This window comes from Paramacrobiotus metropolitanus, unplaced genomic scaffold (assembly GCF_019649055.1).
Source record: "Paramacrobiotus metropolitanus isolate TYO unplaced genomic scaffold, Prichtersi_v1.0 Parri_scaffold0000051, whole genome shotgun sequence".
Lineage (NCBI taxonomy): Eukaryota > Metazoa > Tardigrada > Eutardigrada > Parachela > Macrobiotidae > Paramacrobiotus > Paramacrobiotus metropolitanus.
In genome coordinates, this window is record NW_026570271.1 from 644200 (window position 1) to 668502 (window position 24303).

The window sequence follows — 24303 nt, forward strand, 5'->3', positions numbered from 1 at the left end:
CTGCGTATAAATCATTTTACCTGCCTTGTGTAATCCATTCTATACAACTATATTTATCGTTAGTAATTATGTATTAATAAAAATATATTCTTGTATTCGATACAGTACTGTACCGGCCGGCCGTACTGTATCCGACCGTACTGTAATGTATCGACTGTATGTACACCTATAGATATAATGATTTTATTACCGTATTTTCTTACGGCTACAATAGATACAATAAGATATAATAATAGTATAGATGACAATAATAATGGCAAAATGGTATTTCATCAATTTTATCTGACCGGTCAGGTAAATTGATGAAACACCATTTTACCGTTATTATTGTCACCTATACTTGGTACCAGGTTACCGCAAGAAAATACGGTAACATTTTACCATTATTATTGTCATCTATACCGTGTTCGTTGTCGTCTTATTGTTTTCTGTAGCCGTCAGAACATACGGTAAGAAAACCATTAGAAACGCACATACTTTAGTAAAGTACCTACATACAGTACTTACAGTACTTTACCATGCTCGTTATTTAACGAGAATACAGTTTTAAAAAAATTAACTGAGAATCCGGAAGGATGTTACAAAAACCATTTCCTGAAAAACGGACCAAGACTACCTGAAGGCTGAATCTAAATCGCTCGCTAAAATATATTACACTCCTTACGCCCGATAAAATAATATTCACGAACTAAATTAAAATAAATCTGAATCAGTTAGTATCGTTAAACCCTCAGCGGCCTCCACTGGCGACGCCTTACACAGGAACAAACATTATAATAAATCATATTTTACTCAAAATAACTACGATAACATTATCATTGACAAACATTTCTCCTCGCATTTTTATTAACAACAGAATAAAATGTGTACATAAGGAAAAATCTAGAAATACTCGTATCACAAGAAATGTTGCGAGGTCAGGATGCATACAAAAAGTACAATCTTCATTCATTCCACACACAGTGAATCGATTAACCTGACCACTAAATATTGCATGACCACTGAGAACCACTGACTATGCAATAAAGTAAAAAAGCAACAGGGGAAATTTAAAATTTTTGTGCGAAATGCAATTATTTGACCAAACTGTTAGTGATACTGTCGAGGCTTAAATGTTCCCGCTCGCTGATACTGTCCCATCCATTCCATCGGGGAACCCAGCGCCTCCGCGGCCCGCCGCGCAAAATACGGATCCCGGAGGAACCCGCGCGCCATGAACACGAGATCCGCCCGGCCCTCCTTGATCACACTCTCCACTTCCTCGGGCGTGTTGATCAGCCCCACAGCGCCGCTCAACATCCCGGCTTTTTTCTTCACCGCCTCTGCAAAGGGCACCTGGTACAACGGACCCAGCGGGATCTTGGGAGTGGGGTCGATACCGCTCGTGGTCAAATCAATCAGATCGACCTCCTTGGTTTTCAACACTTTCGCCAACTCCACGGTGTCTTCCTTCGTCCACCCACCGTCCGCCCAATCGGTCGCCGAGAGCCGGACGAACAGCGGGAGCGTGTCCGGCCAGACTGAGCGGATTGCTTCGGTGATCTCCAGCAGGAACCGGGTCCGGTTCTCGAAGCACCCACCGTATTCATCCGTCCGCTTGTTGCTCAAAGGAGACAGGAACTCGTTGATCAAGTACCCGTGGGCTCCGTGGATCTCCAACACCTGGAACCCAGCTTTCAGGGCACGTTCCGCGGCCGCCCGGAAGTACTCCACGGTCTGCTGGATGTCCTCGCGGTTCATCTCGCGGGGCGGTGCCTCGGTGGGTTTGAACGGCACCGCACTGGGCGCGACGGGAACCCACCCGCCTCGGTCCACCGGAATCACGGTGTTCCCTTTCCACGGTGCCGTATGGCAGGCTTTCCGTCCGGCATGCCCGATCTGAATCCCGGCGACGCAGTTTTGCTCCTGAACGAATTTGACGATGCGTGCCAGCGGTTCAATATGTTCGTCCATCCAGATTCCGAGGTCCCCCGGGGAGTTGCGTCCCTCCGGGCACACCGCCGTGGCCTCGAAGAACAGGAGTCCGGCACCGCCGATAGCCCGACTGCCCAGATGCACGAGATGCCAGTCGTTGGGGAAGCCGTCGACGGACGAGTATTGACACATGGGCGACACCACAATGCGGTTCTTCAGTGTTATATCACGGATTTTTAAAGGTTCCATGCACTTCGGGATGCAGGTGTGCTGTCCGCAAGGGACACGGCCTTCGCTCTGCAAAATTCGATTAGACGATTTTGCTTAAGTCTCCAGAATAAGGTACACCCGAGCGAGTCGACATACGTGCCAAAGTCAGAATAGTATGTACAGTACAAGTTTTCCGTAGATTACATGAGCAGCAACTGCAAGATCCCGAAGTAAAACTAAAAATGACACCTGGGGTAGGCTGGGGTAGAGCAATTACATACGTGTATAATAATATATAGAGACCTTTATAGTCTGTTTTGTTTCTAAAATCAAACAAGATGCTTCGAACAAAAGAGAAATTCAACAAGTATCTTCAGAAAATTAATATAAAATATACAATGAAGTCATTGAAGTGGATGCACTATGCAACTGCCATTGCATACTATTCGGGCTTACCGATTCAGCCATGGCAAATTTTGCGAATAACCAGTTGCCTGGGAGAACGTCCTAAAAGGCAAAACACAACATTTAACGAGCTGAATGCTAATAGAAGCTATTTATATAGATATTACTATTAGAATCCTACAAAATACTCGCAGCAGCTGCTTTGAATATTAAATTTGATTGCTGCGCAGTGCAGTACTTATTAGTACAGTCGACTCCAGGCTCTTCACGGTGGTAAGCCACACTGTACAAGACAGCATCATGTCACGCGAACGTGTCACTCTATGCTTGCATTGAGACTGATTGAGTTACGTACTGTATTCGCTCGCACATCTTGGACCACAGAGTGTGTGTGGGAAAAACGCGCATTCAATATACACTCTAACCGGGCCAAACGCGCGATTCGCGATTTGATAAATTTCTGATGTCTTACAACATCTGGACTGAGAACTTCTTGAATAATGAAAAAAATTAGAGCTCTAACAATTTTTATCATGTTTAGGCTCGAAAGCAGCCATTAACATACAGCTTTGGCGTAAGCACGAGTTACAAACAGATTTTGTTGTGGTTTTTGGGTGCCCCTGGAGGGTACGTTCCGCGTCAACATTCTTGATGGCGATGAACCACCGAACAATGCGAGCTTCCAGCTACAGAACCTTTTTTTTTCCAGAGGTTGCCATTTAAATGAAAAGACTTGATTTAATAAACAAATTCACAAGAAGAACTGTTCATCTTGAAACCAAATGAGGAATATTTCGTAGTCGTGCATTTTGCCCGGTTAGAGTGTGTATATTGAATGCGTGTTTTTCCCGTACACGGACTCTGTGGTTCAAGATGTGCGAGCGGATACAGTACTGCACTCAGTGTACTGTATTACAATACCATGTGCTGTGTTATGCTCGTATTTCTTACTTGCTATGGGCAACACTTGTGCACTTGTACTGTGTACTGTATACTGATACCAGTGTTATTTATTTTCTTATTTTACCATGCACAACACGTGCGTACTGCACTCTGTTATTTGTATTACAACACCATGTGCTGTGTTATGCTCGTATTTCTTATTTGCTATACCGGCAACACTTGTACGTACTGCACTCAGTGCTGTATTACAATGCCGTAAGTGTTATAATATGTTTTCTTATTTGCTATACCGGCAACACTTGCACGTACTGCACTCAGTGTACTGTATTACAATATGCATGTAACGTGTTATGCTCGTATTTCTTATTTGCTATACCGGCAACTTATTTGCGTACTGCACTGTACCAGCAACTGTACAATGCATGTGCTGTGTTATGCTCGTATTTCTTATTTGCTATACCGGCAACACTTGTACGTACTGCACTCAGTGTACTGTATTACAATACCATGTGCTGTGTTATGCTCGTATCTGTATTTCTTATTTGCTATACCGGCAACACTTGTAATAACAGGACGAAAACCGGGCGACTTTGCGGCTTTCCAGGATGTTGTCGGCTGTTGTAATCAATTTGTGTATGAAATAAGTCGTATAATGTACCTATGTCTCCATTTTATTTGCTATACCGGCATCCTGCATTACGTACGCAGAAAACCACGATTTTGCGGCCTTTCGTAGATGTCACGTTTGGCTTGGTTGTAATCAATACCTGGTGATAATCTAGTTCGTATAGGCCGTACAGCTTGTCGTTTTGGACCCTCCTCCTGGTTCGCTGCGTAGTTTATGGTTACTGTATTGCGATAATAACGATGATAATAATAATAATAATCGGTAATCTGCCGCTGTTTATTTATTTGGCCACGTCAGAGCCCTAAAAGCACAATTCATAATTATTATGATAGTATCAAGTTATTGGGAAATTTAATATAATTTGTTTATAATTTTATAATGGCTAAACGGTGAACATCGATTTTTTTCAAAAGTGCTATCTGGCAAGTGGAGTTTCAAAATTCTTGTTTCATAAGATTGTACTTCGTACAACCGTTCTCATGCGTACGTTTTTTAGATACCATGACCGGAAATCCAGCTTATACGAAGTTTGCTGCGTACAAGTTGGTTTATACTGCGTAGGTACTGTACAATAATGTATACATACACTGTACTGCATTCATATTTCTATTGTACAAGTACATACATGCTACTTCTGTTGTTATTGCCTTGCAAAATATATTACTAGATCAATTACTGAATTAATTTGACTTAAAACTAATAAACACGAATATCGTGAAGTAAAGGCAAATCGAGCTCGCAGATGTTGCATTGCTTTTATTTACCGGATCGTTCGTAAAGGTTGGCATTTTTTTAAACGTGCACTGTGTTAATGCATCATTAGCATTGAATGGCAACAACATAATATTTTGGGATGTCAATTTCTTGCAAAAGTTGTACGGTACACTGATTTATGTTACATGCAGACTGATGATGCAGTCATAGCAGCAACATGCGTCTATGGACATTTGACCTTCCACTGCTGACGGGTGATAATTTTCTCAGCGACCTGGTTTCCGGTATTGACATCCAGACAGAAAGCTCCCACCATGTCCTGCTGTTTAGCCTGGAATTTCCCGGTGTCGTCACAAGCCGGCACCCATTTATCGGCGACTAAAATAAGCGTCGCATTTGGTATAAATTGCATTTAGCCGTATATCTGTATGTAACTTTATAATTACCTTGTACTTACCAGTTAGCACATCGTGATAACAAAATAACATCTTAAATATTCACTTTTCTAACAAGTTATAATAATAATGTACGTAATTATTGTATGTAAAAGTACAGATATTGCGCACGTACAATGGACGACAAAAAGAAGTTGAACCGATCGGTCGGTCCGCGGTTCAAAAATAACCTCGCAACGACACGCCACCAGTAACACTTGGACGCTTACTTCTTTCGTTGCACGCTACTTTCAAACGCTCGCGCTCCGTGAATTTTGGAATGCAACTATACAAATTGCATATCAAAAGGCGTAGAAAAAAATTCAAAACTTTTTGATACTAAACATGTTGCTGTTTATGGCAAATAACACAAATTCTAGCCATTCTGCCTTCTCGTAGACACAGCAAAGAAACTGTGCGCAAAATTGTTTGGCCTTCAGCCTATGCTTAAGTAAATGAGAGAAACAAGCAATGATAATTTGTTCAGTTTCCCATAAATTGCCACTTGTTTGGAATCAGAAATTTTGTAATTTTTTTCTGGATCTTTTGAGATATTGGTTGGGCGATTCTATTTCGCAATTCACGAGAAATGGGTGGCAGAACAAACTGTACAACGCGCATCACATCGCCTGCACTGGGCCTGAACAGAGAAGCGCTTGTCTGCGCAATATATTTTAAAAACCAGCCATCAACTTCTTTTTGTCGTACATTGTACATGTATCATGTATGTGCATAGGATTGTACTTCACATCTACTGATTTTGCATAAACATTTACTTCTATGTAAGTTTCCAGATAGCGGGAATGGAATATACGGTACTAATACATTGCAGGAAAATTATAAAAGAAAGAAGCGCGCTTACTGTGCTGGGATAAGGCCTGATCACGAGCCTGCTTGCACGTGCACTTCCCAACGTTCTTTTCCCCTTGGAAGGACTTGCCGTCTTTTCCTCGAATCGTCTCGAACGAAAAGCAGTCCGACTTGGGAGGCTTGGCACTAACCACAGCAGCGCAAACGACGGACAGCAGTATAAGTTGAACGGCGAGCGACATTTCTGATACCTCCAGTAACGCTGATTTCACCACAAAAATTGGAAAAATTAAAGAGGAATACTGCTGCGCTTGGACCACCGGCGATTGTTTTTATGATCACCGAAAACGCTCCAAGCAAACCGCATATCTGTATATACAATCACCAAAAAATTACTCAACCGGATCGATTCGCCTGTTATAGCTGCTAATGGCCGTCGTTTTCGGCCGTGTTTTTTTTTTATTTGTCGAATCTTCCAACTCCCATTCGTGCCAAGAACTCGATGGTTAATTACCCGCATCTGCCAAAAGCGACCGGTCTGTAGCTAATTGATTCCTTAAGTAGTTACATTTTTTAAACTCTTACACCGAATTTTGGGTATGAAATACGATTATTGTCTACGTGGCAATGGCACGTCTCATTTTTCGAGCGACAATACGGTCTCAATTTGCCGCGGGATCCCGCGGCGAAGACCGTAATGGCGCTAAAAAGATAAAATCCATGTACAGTATATATACTCTGTATACGAATCCGAATTCGTCTCGGGGTACGTGAAAATAAGTAAAATGAGAACAACGAAAATAAAGTATTAAAACCGAGAGAAAAGAAAAGAAGATGGATGAATAAAAAAAAGTACAGAAAACATAAGAACAAAAAATAAAAAAAAATCCAAAATGGTAGCCAGCTTAATTGTAAAGAGCACAAAGAAGTGGTGAATGCCGGTATAGTAAGCAAATCAACAGTACGGCATAATTACGAGAAATTAACAGTAAGCCTGATTACTATATACAGCGGTGAATTACTGCATGATTTAGCCGGCCCTACTATAATTTAGCGGCAGGTTCATTTACGATCTACGAAACCGGAATTAAGACTAAAATTGTTTAAATTAATCGCTTAATGGCTTAAATTTGCAGCATCGATTGCGATTGCTTTGTAGTGTAAGAAAAAAACCGGTTGTATTGTTTCCGATTTGTTTTGCGGCCTACCGGTGGTTTGACGGAAAGTACAGGAATGAGTACGTTTTTTTACATTGTGTTATTAACAGAAAATACTGGATTCGACGGCGATATTACAACATGTACAAGTACTATTGAGAAATTTCGAAGGTACTCGCACTCGTCATAGACGCCAGGACCAAGCAGGTAATTATAAGTGTCATTTGCAACTTCCAGCAATAGGAATTCGAGTTATTTCAGTAACTTGCAACGACTGTGCGATGAATGTGGCGCACAAAAACATATTTTTTGGCAGTTTTTAGGGAACGTGCACGTCGAAAACGGAAAACCGGAAACGTCGAGATTCAAATTAAAAATTATATTCCGTTCAGATCGTGTATCGTTTGTTCATTTGAAACGTGTTTTAGGGACAGCGTTCTTCCATTTGAAAAAATTTACGGGTCCCTCTTGACGAAATAACCTGGTAACCGAAAATCCGGGCATTGCCAGGACTCTTAGCACTTGAAGTTGCGATCGCGTTGCGGTTCACTAATTTGGTCGCCTGTCTTGGTGTCCACACAGAAACCACCGACCATCATGAGCTGTTGGGCTTTGAAGGCGCCCGACTTGTCGCAAGCAGGGTTAAACTGGTCTGAAACTAAAAAACACAGATGTTGCGGCGTGGTGTAAACTGAAAAATTATATCATAAATACAAAACTAAAAAACGGAAAGCATGAAAAATTTTGGAAACAAAACCATACCACACTGCCGCACCGTGCGGCTACCTTGCATCTCTTATCGAAAGGGTTTTAAATTTGTATACATACTTCAAGTTGATAATTGTTTCAGAATTTGTAGAATAAGAATGTTAACTTAAATTGGATCGAGGGAAAAGCACCGCATAAACACGAAACCGTGTAAGTAAAAGCTGCTGGTATATACTACAGTATATACGAGAAAAAAATGTGGAAAAAACAGCGCCATCAAATAAATAAAATTTTATTGTAAATATCAGTCAGCATAAATGTCACATGATGTTGAAAAATGCTTTCTTTCTAGAAACTGATAAGCAAAGTCCAGAAACACAAATATTTATTTTATGGTATTTATTATTTAATACAGGTCCAATTTTCGTATTTCTCCGGTCTTACTATGTTTAGCAATCTCATCCGCCTCCTTTTTGGCATCTGCACAGGAACATTTGCCGACATTTTTGTATCCTGCCTTAAGTTGTTTGCCCGATTTGAGCGTGATAGGAACGATGTCGAAGCATTTTTAACACCTATTTCCGGTTTACTTCCTTTATCAGCGCCAGATTTTGATGGTCCACCAGCAAATACGATCAGACAGCAGAGGAGCGAAATAAGCAGAAAATTGGTGATCAGTGACATGGTTGAGACCGTTTCGTGACTAGTTTGAAATTTTGTATAAAGATACTGCGTGTGTCTGTAAAAGCCTAATTCCAAATATTTTTCAGAAAAAAATATGGTCGACTGCTTAAATTTGCAGCATCGATTGCTTTGTAGTGTAAGAAAAAACCGGTTGTGTTGCTTCGCTTCCTGATTTGTTTTGCCGGCTACCGGTTCTTTGGCGGAAACTACAGGTATAAGCACATTTTGTTTACATTGTGCTATTATAGTATAACAGAAAATATTGGATTCCATTGCGATATTACAACATGCCGTCTGCACAAAATAAATATTTTTTTCTCATCCATATTAAATTTTTTGTGTAACAAGAATGCCTTCGTGTCTGGTTCTTACGTAATACGAATGAGACACATGCGGCTTCAGCTTGTACATTGTTATCTTTCTAGCATTAACGACAGTCAGAAAAGAATAGACAGGCAGGAACTTCTTTATCATAGCTACTTCGAGTACTGCTTCAAGGCTGCCTGATCAATGAAATCGTTATCATACAAAATACTAATCCATTTAATTAATATAAACCGGAAACAAGGCATGCGGAATTAGAACGGCAAACTCAGTTTCCTTTGTTCACTTGACCAACGCTTTAATGTCGTAACGTAACGTTGTACAGTATAATTTCGGCGCGCATGTTTTAGTATCCATTGTATACTGAATTGTAATTACTGACAGACTGTATTGTATAATGTGTACTGTAATGTACACATACTGTACTGTATAATGTGTACTGTATTGTACATAACAAATACTGTATTGTACACTGTATTGGTAAAATTTAATACTTATGCTACACGGTACATGACAGAAGACTAGCATATTACTGCATGCGTTTGCTACCACAAACCGCCGCCTTGCTGATCTCTCCTAATTCAACCTGCATGAATGTGAATGTTACTGTACGAATACCGATCGGTGTTAACAGAAAATTATTAAAATTGGATGCATTACAAAATTTTAGCAGTAATAATCGCAAAAGGTGAGATAAACACGAGTACTGTAAATCTTGCACGCTTGATGATGGCACAGGACAAAGCTGGACTTAATTTCTGTTTTTTAAAAGGATTTATATCGTATCCAGTTTCTGCCATCTCGGCAGCGTTTTTTATAGCTACAGATACGGTTTTTCGACGTAGTATTGTCGTAGTGCGATGAGCGTTTCGGACATACACGTCTAACTTTAGCCAGGACAACTTTTTTATCTGTAGGTTTTTTAGCAAAGCTTGTCCTGTCCAGTTACCGTCAGTTTTTAAGTTTATTAACTTTCCCAGACAATGTCCAATTTATTGGCATATGTCTATTTCTTAAGATTTTAAATAGTGGTCTGTAGGAAAGTGATAACTGGCTACCGTACTAACTGTACTAACGAACCAACTCAGACACATCTGCAGTTGTTCATTCAGTGATGTCCACAAGATGTTCATAGATGTTCTGTACAACACTCGCTTATATGCTAGATTGTCATTTGTCAACCAAGCCGAGTGACCGCCGGTGACAAGAAAGGCCAATCAGGATCGGACAAGGGGACCGGTGGGAAATGCAGACCTAGCATAAAAACAGAAAGAAATTTATTCCACAGAGCTGTATAAACTGCAGCTTTCTAATACATATGCTGCACGTGAAAAAGAGCGGCTTTAAAGCACATGAGAAACGCAAGTTTTGAGCATCAGCATCTGCGACAAACCTTATCATGTGCCGGCATGGCTGCTGATGATTAAGTAATTCGGTGTTTTTATAAGTACTTTTAATTATACGCTTTGTATACGTTAGCACTAACCAGGGCCCGGTCACCACCTCCCCCCTCAGAAAAATCTCATCTTTTGTTTGAAGACACGATAGGTATGGGGAACACTTAAAAAAATACTTTCATCGGCAATGGTCCAGTGGGCGTGGCCAAACACGAATTTAATGGTTGACATTATTGCATGTATTGCCATGGTTGACATTATTGCACGTATTGCCACTGCCGTATTGCTGTACATAATCATGGTGCTACAGATTACATTGATAAATTTATTTTGCGAGTTCTATGGTATCCATTACCACAATAGTTTTACTCCTTGATCTGATTTTGCTTCCTCATTCACTGTTTTGAAAAAGAAACATTTTTAAAGAGTCTCGCCACGTATCAAGCTCTAAAATGCATGGATTTGCAGCACACGGTCTGTTCGGGTTTCAGTACAGGCTGTACAGCCGCCACTGGCGCGTTCTCTGACAATTTTAATTTTTCAAAACAGTGAGTTAGGAAGTAAATCAAATCAAGGAGTAAAACTACAGTGTTAACACCACAGAATTCGCAAAATAAATTTATCAGTGTAATCTGCAATACCGTATGTGCAATACAACAATACTGCAATGGCAATACATGCAGCAATGTCAACCATTAAATTCGTGTTTGGCCACGCCCACTGGACCATTGCCGATGAAAGTATTTTTTTAAGTGTTCCCCATACCTATTGTGTCTTCAAACAAAAAACGAGATTTTTCTGAGGGGGGAGGTGGTGACCGAGCCCTGGTAAGATTCTTCGCGCACGCGTACAGATAATAATAAAACTGCATGACTGGAATCATACAGCAGAATTTACTGATTTATAAAATGATTTGTTGCTGATTTTAAAGTTAATATGAAGCGTAGCCGTTGGGATCTATAGTCTCGCATGACTGCCCAACACCACCTATGGATGCACATGTAGATAGACAGCCATAATTTGGGGTGCAGGAATTATAAGCAAAAAAATGTCCATCGAAAACTCGTAATATCTTTTGGGTGGCCTGGCCATGGAAATTTACGATTCAGTTCGCCTGTCAGGTAGTAAAACAATCTCGTCCAGACCCAGAACAAGTAGTACCGTACCAGCACTTATTACTCGTTCACTATTAATCAGTCGAGCTTTAATCCGTCATAGTTCAAAACTGCGCTTTTTTAACGCGAAAACCATTTCTATGCAAAAAAAATTACCCTTCCTGTTCTTTGATTTATAGGGCAATAATCCGACGCAGCCGTATAATGACCAAAGTTAAGAACAGCACTTCTTTTAAGGGAAAATAGTTTTTAAAACGAATTACTCTCAAAGGACATTTATAATGCGCTTTTAACTAAAAAAATATTTTCACGCATCAAAATATGTATTACCCATCCGTGCATTCCTCAGTCCTCGTATATCCCGTATACGGCACTGTATCGTGCATTAATTGGCTCATGTGGTGAGTTTTAATTACATTTCTTTGAATGACGAAATCAAGCCATGTCGAGCTCATTTTGCGATAATTACAGTGCATAAATCTTCTATCTAGTCGATTATTTTGTAGTCGATTAAGAACTACTCTGTTAATGACGATAACCTTCCAAGTTTGACCTATTAATAGCGACTGTAGGGTACTGTCACATGTTCCTCGCAGCAGTTATTGGCAACCTTGTATTCACAGAAAGCTATAATAAAGAAGAAATCACCAACACATTATTCTGCGAATCGATTTACCCTTTGAACACACAGTGCATGTTCAGAGGAATAAACCGAAACTGTATAGACTGCAGTGTGTTCGCCACTCGGTTCAGAAAGTTGAAAACTTGGTGTAAACTGTGAACTTACCTTCGATTTCTTTCCGCATCGACATCATGGCGTTCTCTCAACTGACGACTAGCATGCACAATTACCATTTTCCTTGTGGCTTCCATGAAGATATGACGATGATGCATGCACAGCTACTGCGAAACAATCCCCAGGTAAGCGAGCTTTAAGGCGAAATTTTCTTGGCAATATGTTTGCATGGAGTTGTGACCTTTCGCAGCAGATATCGAGCTGCACGAGCAGTAATCAGTATCGCACGCGCGCCTACACAGCGAAAAACTGTGCACTCGATACCCTGATGTTATTTGGAGGCTGTTGCGAGGAGGACAACGCTTTCTTCTTCGAAGCTCAGGTTGAATCCGTTCCGAAAAAGTTACGAATTGAGGACGGACGGTAAGAAGAAATTGTATTATGTATAAAGAAATCTCAATCTGTTGATGCACACGATACTAGTGTCTTTTTAGTGGCGTTCACTCAGCATTACCGTTTCTTTTGAAGAGTGGTTAACGTGATCCTTTCTCAGGTTTTCCTCGACTTTTAGCGATTATCCACCGAACGAAGTGAAGTTTCACGGTATGACGACGGATAGCTTCGGACGACCTCGCGCTGCGCCTGCTGCGTAATTGTCCGCGTTACCTTAGCTCAAGTCCACTGCTTAGTGACTGGGTAGCCTAACAAAACTTGATGTTTTGAGTAACCGGGGAAACCTGATTTGCTGTACAATACATAACTTCATTTGGGCATTTACGGATTACGGGTTTCAGGGCCAACGAATATTGCACGACGCACATGCCGATGACCTTTTGGAACGTTGCTCCTCTGAAACACTTCGCAAATACTTCTGATTAATTTTGGCTCGAAGTCGTTCTATGATTCGTTCATCCTTTTCACATGGTGTCACATACTTCAACCGCACAGTTTTCCAGAGCACGTAATATGCACCTCCGATATTTTATCAATTAGTCGCACCCTGTTATTTTACTGTTTTATCACTTTTATGTAAAACGATGCGGTATCTGTGACGGCGTGCGCCGTTAAATGAGCCGTTTAAAGAATTATGTGCCGTAATAAACCGTCCTTTTTAAGATTCTCACGAGAAATACCAGTAACTGTCCGCCGACAGCGGATCCCCTGTACGCTACCATTCCGCTAAAGCAGCTGACAACGGCGCACCACAACAGACAAAGCAGTAAATAATAAGCAGGCAAAAGCATGTATAAGAAGACGAAGGACTGTACATATGTCTTGATAACCGTATATACATTTTGTTTGTACGCCGCTATCAGATGGTCTTTATGGTATACTGGACTAACGCTGGCTAAGTCGCTTGACAACGTAAATTCCACATTCTGAATAGCTGGTAAACTGAGAATGATTTACTAATTATCTGCCACAAAAACGTCACAAAGAAAACAGGCAGTTGTGTGCGCGCGAGTGATCTTGTTCTTTTACCACCCGCCACACCCTACTGTTTTCTTCTGTTGTTATTTCGCGTTAACTCAATAAAGGGGTATTCGGTTTGCTCAGGGATCTGGTCGCTCTCTTTAGCCGGTCCCCGGTCGGTCGGCTTCCCGCTGACCCACAGTCATCGCACACAGCCAATCACGAGAGTACCAGCAGCCGGTGTTCCAGCGTCCACAGTGGACTTCGGAAGCGGTAACATTAGCAATAGTAGGCGAACGAAATAAATTTTTCTGGGACGAAAGCTATATTATCGTGAGTTTGGCGCCCCGGCAGAAACATGTACCAAACTCGATAATACAGAAACCAAAATTATACTCCTGCGGACCACTTAGTAACGGGATTACTTAGACGCGCCACAATCAGCCTTTATTGTTTGTGGTGACGGTATCCGGAAGTTAAACTCGGTGCAAACATCGCCGGTCTGCTCTTTCTACGCGTTACTACGGTACCAGAGCAACAAGTAAAATTTCCAACCCCATCTTTTTAATTTTACAAAATTTCCAAGTTTTTGCCAGTTCCACACGACAGAACGTTTCGTTACCTCGTTTTGTTGTAAAACAAAGCGAACGTTGGCCAAATAGATAGAAGAGAATTTTGTAAATGGGTTTATTTTTGCATTTTTATTTGCCAGCGTGTTTTTGTGCAGCAGTTAAAAATTAGCTGAAATTCTCATACACACAAATACCGGCGTGATATTAACTGAGAGTCATAATCTACAAAAAGGGAAGGCATGCTGCGGGTTTGTTATTCGCTGGTAAATACGCCATTACTCTTATCGGATCCTTGTTCCCAGGAATACAGCTGTGGGGCAGAATTGTTTGTTTTGCAAAGCAGTAATTGCCATACCGATTCCAGTCGACTGCTCCCGCTGAAAACAAATCTACATACCCCCGCAAAAAGGCTAAAAATAAAACAGTGATTTCAATCATTTCAAATGATTAAAACTGTCCATAACGGCCCAATAATGCTAATACTAGTAATAAAGTACTGATGAATATTCATGCATGCACACGGTGTGCGTATCGCACAGTTTTTTACTGCGATTCTGTGGCTACAAAGACGGCCGGGTGCCACATTTACCGAAAACTCTGCCTTTGAGTCGGTTTATGTAGTTCAAAATTGCTTCTCCAAGTCCAAGGTACAGTTGCGGGTTTCTTCGGTTAAATTGTAGATGGTGCAGGAACAGAAATCCTGATCAAGCGAATTCATTTTCTCCCGCTTTCTGTCTGATTTTGCTTAAAAATTCACCGTCATGTACAGAATTCAGAAAACCATCTTCAGTTCCTTGCATCGCGACCGGGCGTGGGCCTACCAGGAAATCATGACAGAAGCCATGTTTGTGCTCTTTTTGGGATGTCATCTATCGCTGAAGTTTGGCACACGCATTTTCCCTGAGTGGCAAGACACGCGAGTAGATCCCGACCACCCATCCGGTTTGGATGAAATCCTACAAGTGTTCTCCGGTTACGTAAGTAATTCTGTTTACATACATAATTAGCGTGTGCTGGTGCTAGTTAGCGTTAAACATTAATAATTTTGTACCTATCGCTCAATCGGAATGTTAACTTCTAATTAATCGGATGAATGCCCCAACACCTGGTGGCGATTTCGTATAAATACATTGACCCTCGCTGTCGCGAACTTAAAACTTTTTATATCTTTCTGTGTAATTTTACAGCCTAATGAGTTCTGCACATTTTGGTATGAAAACTGCTTGTACGCACATCAGCCGGCTGGTAAGATATGGCAAAAAGTACATAAAAGTTTAATTAAGAAAGGAAAAAAAGTTTAAGCGCATCATCGTGCACATTCAGTTGTCTTGAAATTGCCTGTTAATACTCATAACGAAATCAATATTTCTGACTTTTTTCCAACTTTTGAAATAAGTTTTTATAATTTCGCCTTGAATGTTGTGCTTCTAACAGCAAAATTTCCTACATATTCGAATTAAAACCTTTGTTTTTTTTGCACGATAGTAATACGCTTAAACTTTTTGTTCCCGTTGATTTTCCATGTTTTGCTAACCGGATGATCCGTGAACAAACGGCATCCAGACCGCTGTCTACAAACCACATAACTGGAGAGTTTTCGGAGAGACTTCGGAGAGTTTGCTAAAGGGAAAATAACAGAAGACGGCCGTGTGTATAATTTTGTAAAAACTCTGTACTTTACGGAATCAGCAGAACAGGCGCTTTATTATGTTCATTTCTTCGTACGCGCAGTGCTTTTCTTTTACCTTCCGGGAATGACAAAATAACATTTCCGCAACACGTTTTTCTCTGCTTACTAAATGGTTGCTTTATAACTCAGGTTAGAGTTTTTCTTGGTATGCAGAAAATGAACGGCTGCAAGTGGGATGACATTGTATCACCGTGGCTACCGCTGTCCACCACCCCGGTCTTCAACGCCACAGTTTCCTCGACCAGCCACTCAGCGTTGGGCTTCATCGGAACAGTGGCGGTGCTGGGCATAACGGCGGTATTGGCGGTCTCCCTTTCTTTTGTCCCTGCTGGTCAACGTGTTCTGGACTTCGGCCCCGTGGACGGGTCACCTGTCATACTGCCGGCGCGTTACGACGGCCGTCGGTTTCAATCCGAACTATCGCACCATGGACAGTCTCGAGCACTGTGTCAATCCAGACATGCCATGGCGACCTTACATCGCGTTTCTGATCATGTATCTCGGTGTCCCTTGGGTGTGGCTCGTTGGTTGTGTGCTGCCGCTGGTAGCTGTGGCGGGAATGATGCTGGCGGTGATCAGTAGTGTGGTAGGTGTTCAGGCCATCTTTCCGTGCGTTGTGGTCGGGGTTTTTGCCATCGGTATCCATTGTGTCGGAAGAATTTGGGGAGTGTGGACGACTGAAACGTACTGGACAAGGATGAGCCGTTTTAGAAGGTGGGTTTCATCCCGGCTGTCCGAGCCCTGCCGATAAAGTCAGTGTACTACTTTTTCAAAATGCAATTTGCGGTTATGCTTCTACATAATATTGGTTGTGAAAAATAGTGTTTACTGTTTAAAAAAGATTAATGTTAGCCGAAGACAGCTTTTTCTTACTCAGTTAATTTCTTAACAACGTTCAGTTTTCGTGTATAATTGTGCGGGAGAAATTAACTAATTATGCGGAAAAATTAACTAACAATATTGTTCATAAGACCGGTAGAAAGTTTGAGAACCAAGAGGCGCCTGCAAATGCAGCACCGTAAAATGCAAGCTTATGCAGCAACGCAAAATAGGCGGACAACATAGAAATAGTTTATAAACTGTCCAACACGGGCCAGTACTAACTTATTACGTCACTTTAATATTAACAACGACCAGTAACTGCTTCCTGTGTCACATTTGGCTTTTATTATATCACATTATAGTTAACTTTGTTAAGATTATGTGAGATGGGAAAGTATCAGCGATCTATTTATTAGCTGTAAGAGCTTACATATTATTATTTGTACGCTGTGACTTTCGCAGCACACGGTTTTTCAGAAAGTTATGCGGTTCAACTTCCTCTGTGATGGATAAACTGCCCAAATTGTCGGAATCGCAGAAACCCACACTACGCGTTTCCAACGGCATGGAACCGTTGCCGTATATGATCCGATTTGTCAGAAAAGCCTGGATGTTTCTCTTCGAATGTACTGTCTTAACCGGCTTTACCTACATTCTGTCAAGCCGCTTCCCCCAAACAGCGCGCGCACTGCATGCTCTCACAGCACCGGAAGCCGGCAACTGGAGTTACTGGACATATAAAAACTGCACCAAATGCTGCTATAATTACGCCACGGTATGCCGTTCTCCAGATTCACGTACTCTACGAAAACCGTAGGAGCGATTTATAGTGCTTACCTTTAGTCAGGACCGCAACATGTACAAAAGGCGGACACAGTCGTTACCATCAGTGCGTATTAAGTTGCAGCTTATCCGGTGACTCAAATCCGTGTTTCCGATTTTTTCCAAACACACATTAATATGCGGTTATTTCCGGATGTTCTTGCGCAGTTGTTCAGAAATTATTCGAATTTTGCAGGGTATGGGTGACATCACGGCGATGCTGTCATATTGGATCGATTTGGGATATCCGCGCTGGAACACCGACAGTGCCACCCTTCTGGATCTGTTCAACTCGACCTTCTCCCCAGCCGTGAATCGGCTGTTCTTGGCGTGGACAGGCTCGATACTGGTCACGGTGGCTTTGCCATACATCCTCATCGGCATTTTCGTCTTGTGTGCCTTGTACAATATGCTGGTTGGAGGCTGCACCAGCATGTTTACTGGGTGGTCAACAACCGCCACGAACGTTAGCAAAAGGTCAGTTTAATGAATCGCCGAATCAAGAGCTATAACCCAGTGCTAGCGATTCATGCGCTTGTCCGCTTGCCTGTCCGCAGGTTTCATTATTAATTTTTCCAAGGACTGGTCAATAATTGTTTTTTTTCCATGGCTTGTACATTTTAAACTGAGCATAGGTAGAAGATGCCTGCCAATGATGACAAACTTCTGTTGTCCACTGCAGTGAACCACCGATGGGTCAGTGGAAGGTATCTAAGGATATGCAACTGTGCAAGGATCAGCGGAAAACCCCCGGGGACTTTTGCGTGTGTGCATTGTGGGCCGAAATCCAGCGCCTTCTGCTGAGCGCTTTGAGCCGGATGTGCTTCTGGTTGTTTACCGTTTTGCCGCTGGTGGAATGTTTTTGTCCGGAACGATATCAACTGGTGGTCGTCCTGTTGCTGCTTAGCTGCTACACGGTCTGGCTGTACGGAGGGCTTATCCACTTCCTTTACCGGTCGCATCGCTCCTGGTTGAAATGCTCACGCACTTGACGAAGGAGCGCACAATCTGCATTAAAAAAAGTACCAGGAAAATCCGTATCCGGTTGTCGATTTCATATGCTGCTGCTCTGGAATTCCTAATTATGTAGTTTCATCTAAAATTTTCCACTGCGAAATACTTTTTTACAATTTCTAAAGTCGGTCACTGTACATGTGTATTCTTCCACGCAATATTCTACGCTGTTGTTCATTTCGATAATGTCACTGGACAGTATGCATACCATTATTTTTGCTTAGCGAAGTATAGTGCTTGGACTTTTTCAGTATGTATTGTATCAGCCTTTCTTGCCCTGGCCAACTGCCACCGGCTAACAGGGTTTCGTACACAGTTTCGAAAGCGGTTTCGTACATTAATTTAATTGCTTACTATTACACTGCTAGCAGAATTCGCTATATTCAAAATAATGGTGGTGCGGATTTCTCATTTCAGGCGTTCTGACGTGCCGAGCAGAATGGCATAAACCCGCTGCAGCGGGCGATTAAAATTTAATTTTGCTTTGATACGTCAACGGATTCTTGAAAAACAAAATAAAAGCTAAACAGTTTAAAAGACCCCAACCAGTTCTCGTGCGTACGAAAACGTACTACCCAAAGTCGTTTACAAATTTGTCATAATAACAGCGATTGAAAGATATTGCCAATTTGCCAGCAAGCCCCGTGGCATGCACTCTTTCCAGAAGGCTTTTTACAGGTAGTAAGATGCTTTATTATAGAAGAAATTGATTATCAAAACAGTATTCTGCGAGTCTAGTCATTCTTTGGACAACAGATACGTATTTTGCTGTAGGTGCAGAGGTCTCTGCGGCTCGTTGAGTAGTTCGGCTCAAGAAACCCACGCTTGGCTAAACTTATTTTCAATTACTCTTCCCGCGTTGACGTCGGCACTCTCTCTCTCAGCGGAGAAATAATATGCTGGAAAGTAATTTTCTCAATATTTTCTATGAGGACTGGACGATGATGCAGAAAAAGCTGCTGCAAAGCGGTCCTAAATCAATCAAGCTGCAGGATGACATTTTGTGTGCTTGCGAATTGTAACCTTCCGCAACATATCGAGAACAGGTGCTCATCAAAGAGTAACCGGTAGGAAGAGAAGAGGTATTGCGTTTAAGTTTTGAAGTACTTAACGAAATCTCGAGCCCTTTAATTGAGACAGTTTCGGTCTTTGTGGCAGGTTGCAACCATTTGAAAAGCTTGACAGATCCACAAGTCGACTAAGCAAACCTCAGAAAGTTTGCTTTTGAATCTTAATGAACCCATATCGCGCACGAACGGACACCGTGCTTAAATAACTAGGCACTGTGTACTCATCGGCACCAGGCCACCGAGTCGGTGGTCTGGTGTCGGCAAGCGTAACTGCAACGCTAGAACTGGTGCTGCTTTATTTAGAAATCAAATTTATCAAAAATCATAACGAAATGCACTGTGAAGTGCTGTGATGACCTTTGTGGCGATAAAACTTCGACCATGGTATACCATGGTACCTTGTTAATTGTTGCAAAGTTTAAATCCCTGCTGGTCGCGCTGCGTGGGTGAATGTAAATCTGAACGTAACGGGATTTTAATCTTGTTGAACTGAGTTCGCAACTGGCCCACACGCCAACATGTTGTGCACAGCACGGCTAAGCGCTTGCATAATTAAAATGCCTCTTTGCATATTTTTGACTGTCCCATCCTTTTCGCATGGATAATTCATTGGTAGTGGATCAATGATGCACTCTGTACTCTGTACATTGGCTGTATCTGTACATTGTTTTTCTAGTGATTCCGAACAGTATCAAGGTGTTTAAGCTCACAACATGGAAATCCTTCGAATTACAAACCTTTGACCGTCGCTGTGTCCACTTAGAGTAGCTTTTGCTGGTTCAAACGGCAACATAGTATTATTGCTGTGCTTCTACTGTATCCACGCAGGTCACGTCCCACGCCAAACACATACCTCGCTGCCACGCAAACGTGGTGCAGCCATCTGGGCGACGGTCCGATGTGTGGGATGTACCTCGCGGCTCCAATTTTGCAGGGATGCCGGCTGATACTAACGATCTGCACAAAATACTGTTCAGGCCGCCGTGGCGTGGATGTCTTCCGGCTGAGAATGCGCAGGACAACCCGTGGTGGCCATACACATCAACGGGCTTGTGGCACTAAGAACATGAACGTGCTTCATAGATATTCACCCCCAGTCTCAGGCCGACTGATATCTTCACGGTGTCATCGTCCATGAGGTTGCCGATGTGTGCCGAGGGCAAGGCATTTAACCATATGCCGGCTTCCGGTGTCGACTGTGCGAGGAGGCGGGCCCGGTTAATTTCATCATCGCGAAAGAAGTTGTTGTTGTTGCTTCGATTGTTTCTCACAGACGTCAAGGAAAAGCTGATCGACGATTTTGGTCAAATCTGACTCCGCTCCGTAAACGAACTTCAAATTAGAGAAAAGTTTGGCTTTCTCCAAAGCAACCAAAATTTTATGAGCCTTCTCGCCTGCGATTTCGATGTCTTCTTCGGCAACATTAACAAGAATTTTCTCTTTTGAATAATTCTCGTTTACTTCCGTTTTGGCATTATGATAGATTACCATGCAGACCAACATTTTCATAACATCCAGCGCAATGCCGTCACACCATTTTAAAAATATCTGATAGTCACAACTGTCTATGACGGCGGTCAGAAACTGTCCGGTCACTTCGCTTCCGGTGACATGATACAACAAAATGCTCAGCAGCTTTTTCGGATTGTTTTGATGGTACACTTCAAAAAACTCTTCACGTCGCTGTGAGCGGGTGGTTTCCTTGGCCGATGACATCTCTTCCATCGCTTCCCACAGGAAATGCAGAGTGACCTCAATATCTCCGTAGTTTATCAGAGCATGGATTCTGCTGATGTCGCTTTGGATTAGGTTTTTGGCTTCGCTGACTGCATCTTCCAGGCGTCGTTCGATGTCTCGCAGCTCTACTTTCTGATCGAACGTCAGCAGATATACCAAGCGGCAGCTTCTCTGGCGTCTTTCGTTTCTGGGTCGGTTTTATCCAGCGATTCATTCAGTTTTTTCACTCCGAATTTTCCAGTGCTATGGTTTTACCGATCTCTTTAGCTACAGCAACCACCGGAAGAAGAACCAATGAGGCCATCTTGGCTTTGGTACGAGGATGCGCGCAGTCGAACCGACAGTAAATTTTTTCAGCGAGACCAACCGACAACCACGCTCACAAGTGGATTATTTTTTCACATAACGGCCACCCGTGGAAGGGAGGTGTCGTTTGCACTGTATGCGTGGTACAGGTGACAGCCATCCGTGGATGGTTGGCAGTCGCTTGCACTCATGTGCACGGTTGTCGGTTGGTCTCGCTGAAAAAATTTACTGTCGGTTTGACTGCGTGCATCCTCGTAGTCTAATAAAACAACAAGAAATAATTTTGTCGATCAGGCATGTACACTCGCAATATATCCCAGCCACTAACCACCGAATTGGACGAGATTTATTATTATAGAACTCGTGATTTGTTACGTCTTTTAGAACCGACCGTTTCCAGTGAAAGTAATAATGATTCTTAATACTGTTCGCTGCCTTGAAAACGTGATCGAAATCACTTTGACATACTAGCTGGTGACTAGCCTGATTTTATGGCCACCCGGGTGTTACGATTCCAGCATCCTGGACTGTACTTTGGACCAGCGTGTGGATCGGACATGTGCGGTGCCTGTGTGAATGGACCATTTACGGCGTGTGCGACTAGTGGAGTATTGCCTGTGTATTGTGGCTTGTTTATGTTAAAGACGTTTCTCTGTGTTGTTCATGATAGTATCACTGAGAATGATTGATTACTCTATTTTGTTGCACTTCTGCCTGTCTTTAACCGATCGCATCTTGTTATTGTAGCCAATGTCCATTCGGAATATTCCAGTTGTTCTCTTGTTCTATGTAGACTATGCTGCGTTTTAGTACATAGAGAGTCGCGGAGCTGTAAGAAAGTTACAGCTGTCACCCAGTTTAATAAACGATTATTCGTTTTCGTTAGCGTGCGTCTGCGCAGCGTATGTTAGGGTTTTATCACGGGCAGAAGTTTAACATTGTCATTAATGCTAATGTCTCGAGAAACGCTAACAAAGTGTTGGGACATTGGCCAACCCAATGCTCGACTAAAAGGTAGCTGCGGAACATGCTCGACCACCGGAAGGAATGCTTGTTGGTAAGAGAATGCAAAGTTTTGGGATGCATAATGCACTTGGTGCGTGCTCGCTCCAGGAACCCTGATTCGTGGCCAGGGTGTATATGAGGATGCGAATGCTTGCTGCGTTTCCTTCCGGTGCGGTTCCGTGGCGGGAGAGAGCAGTGAGATGGGTTGTGCCTTTAATCAAAATTCAGTTGCTAAAGGGTGGGATGGTGGGCAAAGAAAAACACACCAAAGGTCACTCACAAATACCGCAGTGGACAACAGAGCAGAAATACAAAACAAAGCATTTAGCAACATGAAATGAAACGCCAACTTGACAAAACCGAGCTCAGAATGCAACTCTGCTATAACCAGCGATATTTTAATGCACAAACAGCGCGAAGAACGAAGGCAAGATGGCGTCCGGCAAGAGGTCAGCCAATCACTGGCGGGGGTGATAGCTAGGCAGATAATCAGGAACTTTCTAGAAGGCCAGCGTTTCTCTTGACTGCATTAACCTAAGTTAGCGATGCAATCGCTAATTTCTAATGCTATGCAGAATTAACGCCTGTGATAATAGCGTTACCATCGTCTTGTCCTCGAAAATAGAAAAAAGGCTTTATGTTTGAATAATATGCCGCAACTATAAAGAAACACTGTAACCACTTCCATCAATAAATCAATAAGAACTTAGCGAGATTTTACACAATAATTTCATTAATTGTGATAAAAACGGAAATGTAAAAGCAGTAACCCGCTCAGGCTAAACTTAGAGGTCAAAAAGGATGCTAAGACACACTGAACCGTTTCCCATTACCAACTCAAAGCGCTTAAATATCGTCACTGTGCTCGTAGACAAACTTTGCGGCTTTTTTCTTCAGCTGCTGCAATCCACGTTCTTTCGCAAAAAGGAGGTAGCGCAGCGCAGTATTCACATCGATTGCCCCGATCATTACCATCTCACAATGAGCCCGGAGAACATCCATATCATATTTGTCCGCTGCGTCATACAATTCCGGAAGACTCGTTGCAGGCAGCTGCGGCAGAGTGCCCGTGTAGGCAAACTTGACAAGTGCATCCAGAACGCCGCCATCGACATCTTTAATGGAACACTGTCCTGATGATTTCTCCTTCATGTCGTGCTCGAACATGGCAGCAAACACCGACGAGTTAGCAGCTAGAACAGCCCGATGCACGGCAAATCCTTTTCCATCGCGCGCGACCAGTTGACAGTCCGATAGTCGTCCACTCTCCAGTAGAATGCCGAATTTTTGTTCCAGATCCTTCCAGCAAGAGCCCTCGTATGCTCGGTGAGGATCGTGAGTGTAGAATGCCAGTCTCACATAAATAACGGTGCCGTGACGTATTACGCAGTAGTTGGAGCGGTAGTGTATATCGTACAACTGGTCCAAAGGAATCCCCGAAGTTGCCATTCCCGTTGCCGACTGACTGGCCCATCCTTCCGGGCTGATGATAACATCGTGGGAATCCCCGAAGTGCAAACTGCGTAGTCAGAAACATCACATTTTAAATTATCGAACATAAATCGGCAAGCACAGGCACGACCAGTACTATCAATTAGGTACATGTATTATTGCAATATGTACAAGGTCCACGTATACAGTATTGGCCCTTAGCGTTACTTAAAGGGTTGACCCCTTGAATAACCCTATGAGTACCCCGTGATCAGTCCGAGA

At 42.5% G+C, this 24303-nt stretch overlaps 4 protein-coding genes across 7 annotated transcripts; 2 read left to right on the forward strand and 2 right to left on the reverse strand.

The window, feature by feature from the left end:
• Positions 1-834: 834 nt before the first annotated feature.
• LOC129592286 (NADPH dehydrogenase-like) lies at positions 835-2790 on the reverse strand. Its single transcript, XM_055488285.1, has 2 exons — positions 2581-2790; positions 835-2211 (listed from the first exon to the last, which is right to left on the reverse strand). The coding sequence occupies exons 1-2, from the start codon at positions 2590-2592 to the stop codon at positions 1090-1092; spliced, it is 1134 nt and encodes a 377-aa protein (XP_055344260.1). The 5' UTR covers positions 2593-2790; the 3' UTR covers positions 835-1089.
• A 2009-nt stretch (positions 2791-4799) lies between these two features.
• On the reverse strand, positions 4800-6485 carry LOC129592278 (uncharacterized). The gene is made up of 2 exons (XM_055488271.1): positions 6071-6485; positions 4800-5152 (listed from the first exon to the last, which is right to left on the reverse strand). Exons 1-2 carry the CDS (start codon positions 6258-6260, stop codon positions 4998-5000), a joined length of 345 nt encoding a protein of 114 aa, XP_055344246.1. The 5' UTR covers positions 6261-6485; the 3' UTR covers positions 4800-4997.
• A 5590-nt stretch (positions 6486-12075) lies between these two features.
• On the forward strand, positions 12076-13213 carry LOC129592322 (uncharacterized). Of its 4 annotated transcripts, none has more exons than XR_008690960.1 (4): positions 12076-12324; positions 12390-12562; positions 12693-12835; positions 12934-13213. XR_008690960.1 is itself a non-coding variant. In XM_055488334.1 (4 exons), exons 1-4 carry the CDS (start codon positions 12217-12219, stop codon positions 12966-12968), a joined length of 366 nt encoding a protein of 121 aa, XP_055344309.1. In that variant the 5' UTR covers positions 12076-12216; the 3' UTR covers positions 12969-13213. The 4 variants fall into 4 exon arrangements, 2 of the variants coding, with proteins under 2 accessions (XP_055344309.1, XP_055344308.1); XR_008690961.1 differs by having other exon boundaries at positions 12393-12562; XM_055488334.1 differs by having other exon boundaries at positions 12693-12742.
• A 1553-nt stretch (positions 13214-14766) lies between these two features.
• On the forward strand, positions 14767-18877 carry LOC129592277 (uncharacterized). Its single transcript, XM_055488270.1, has 5 exons — positions 14767-15101; positions 15968-16528; positions 17114-17411; positions 17655-17935; positions 18141-18877. Exons 2-5 carry the CDS (start codon positions 16242-16244, stop codon positions 18448-18450), a joined length of 1176 nt encoding a protein of 391 aa, XP_055344245.1. The 5' UTR covers positions 14767-15101; positions 15968-16241; the 3' UTR covers positions 18451-18877.
• Positions 18878-24303: the final 5426 nt, after the last annotated feature.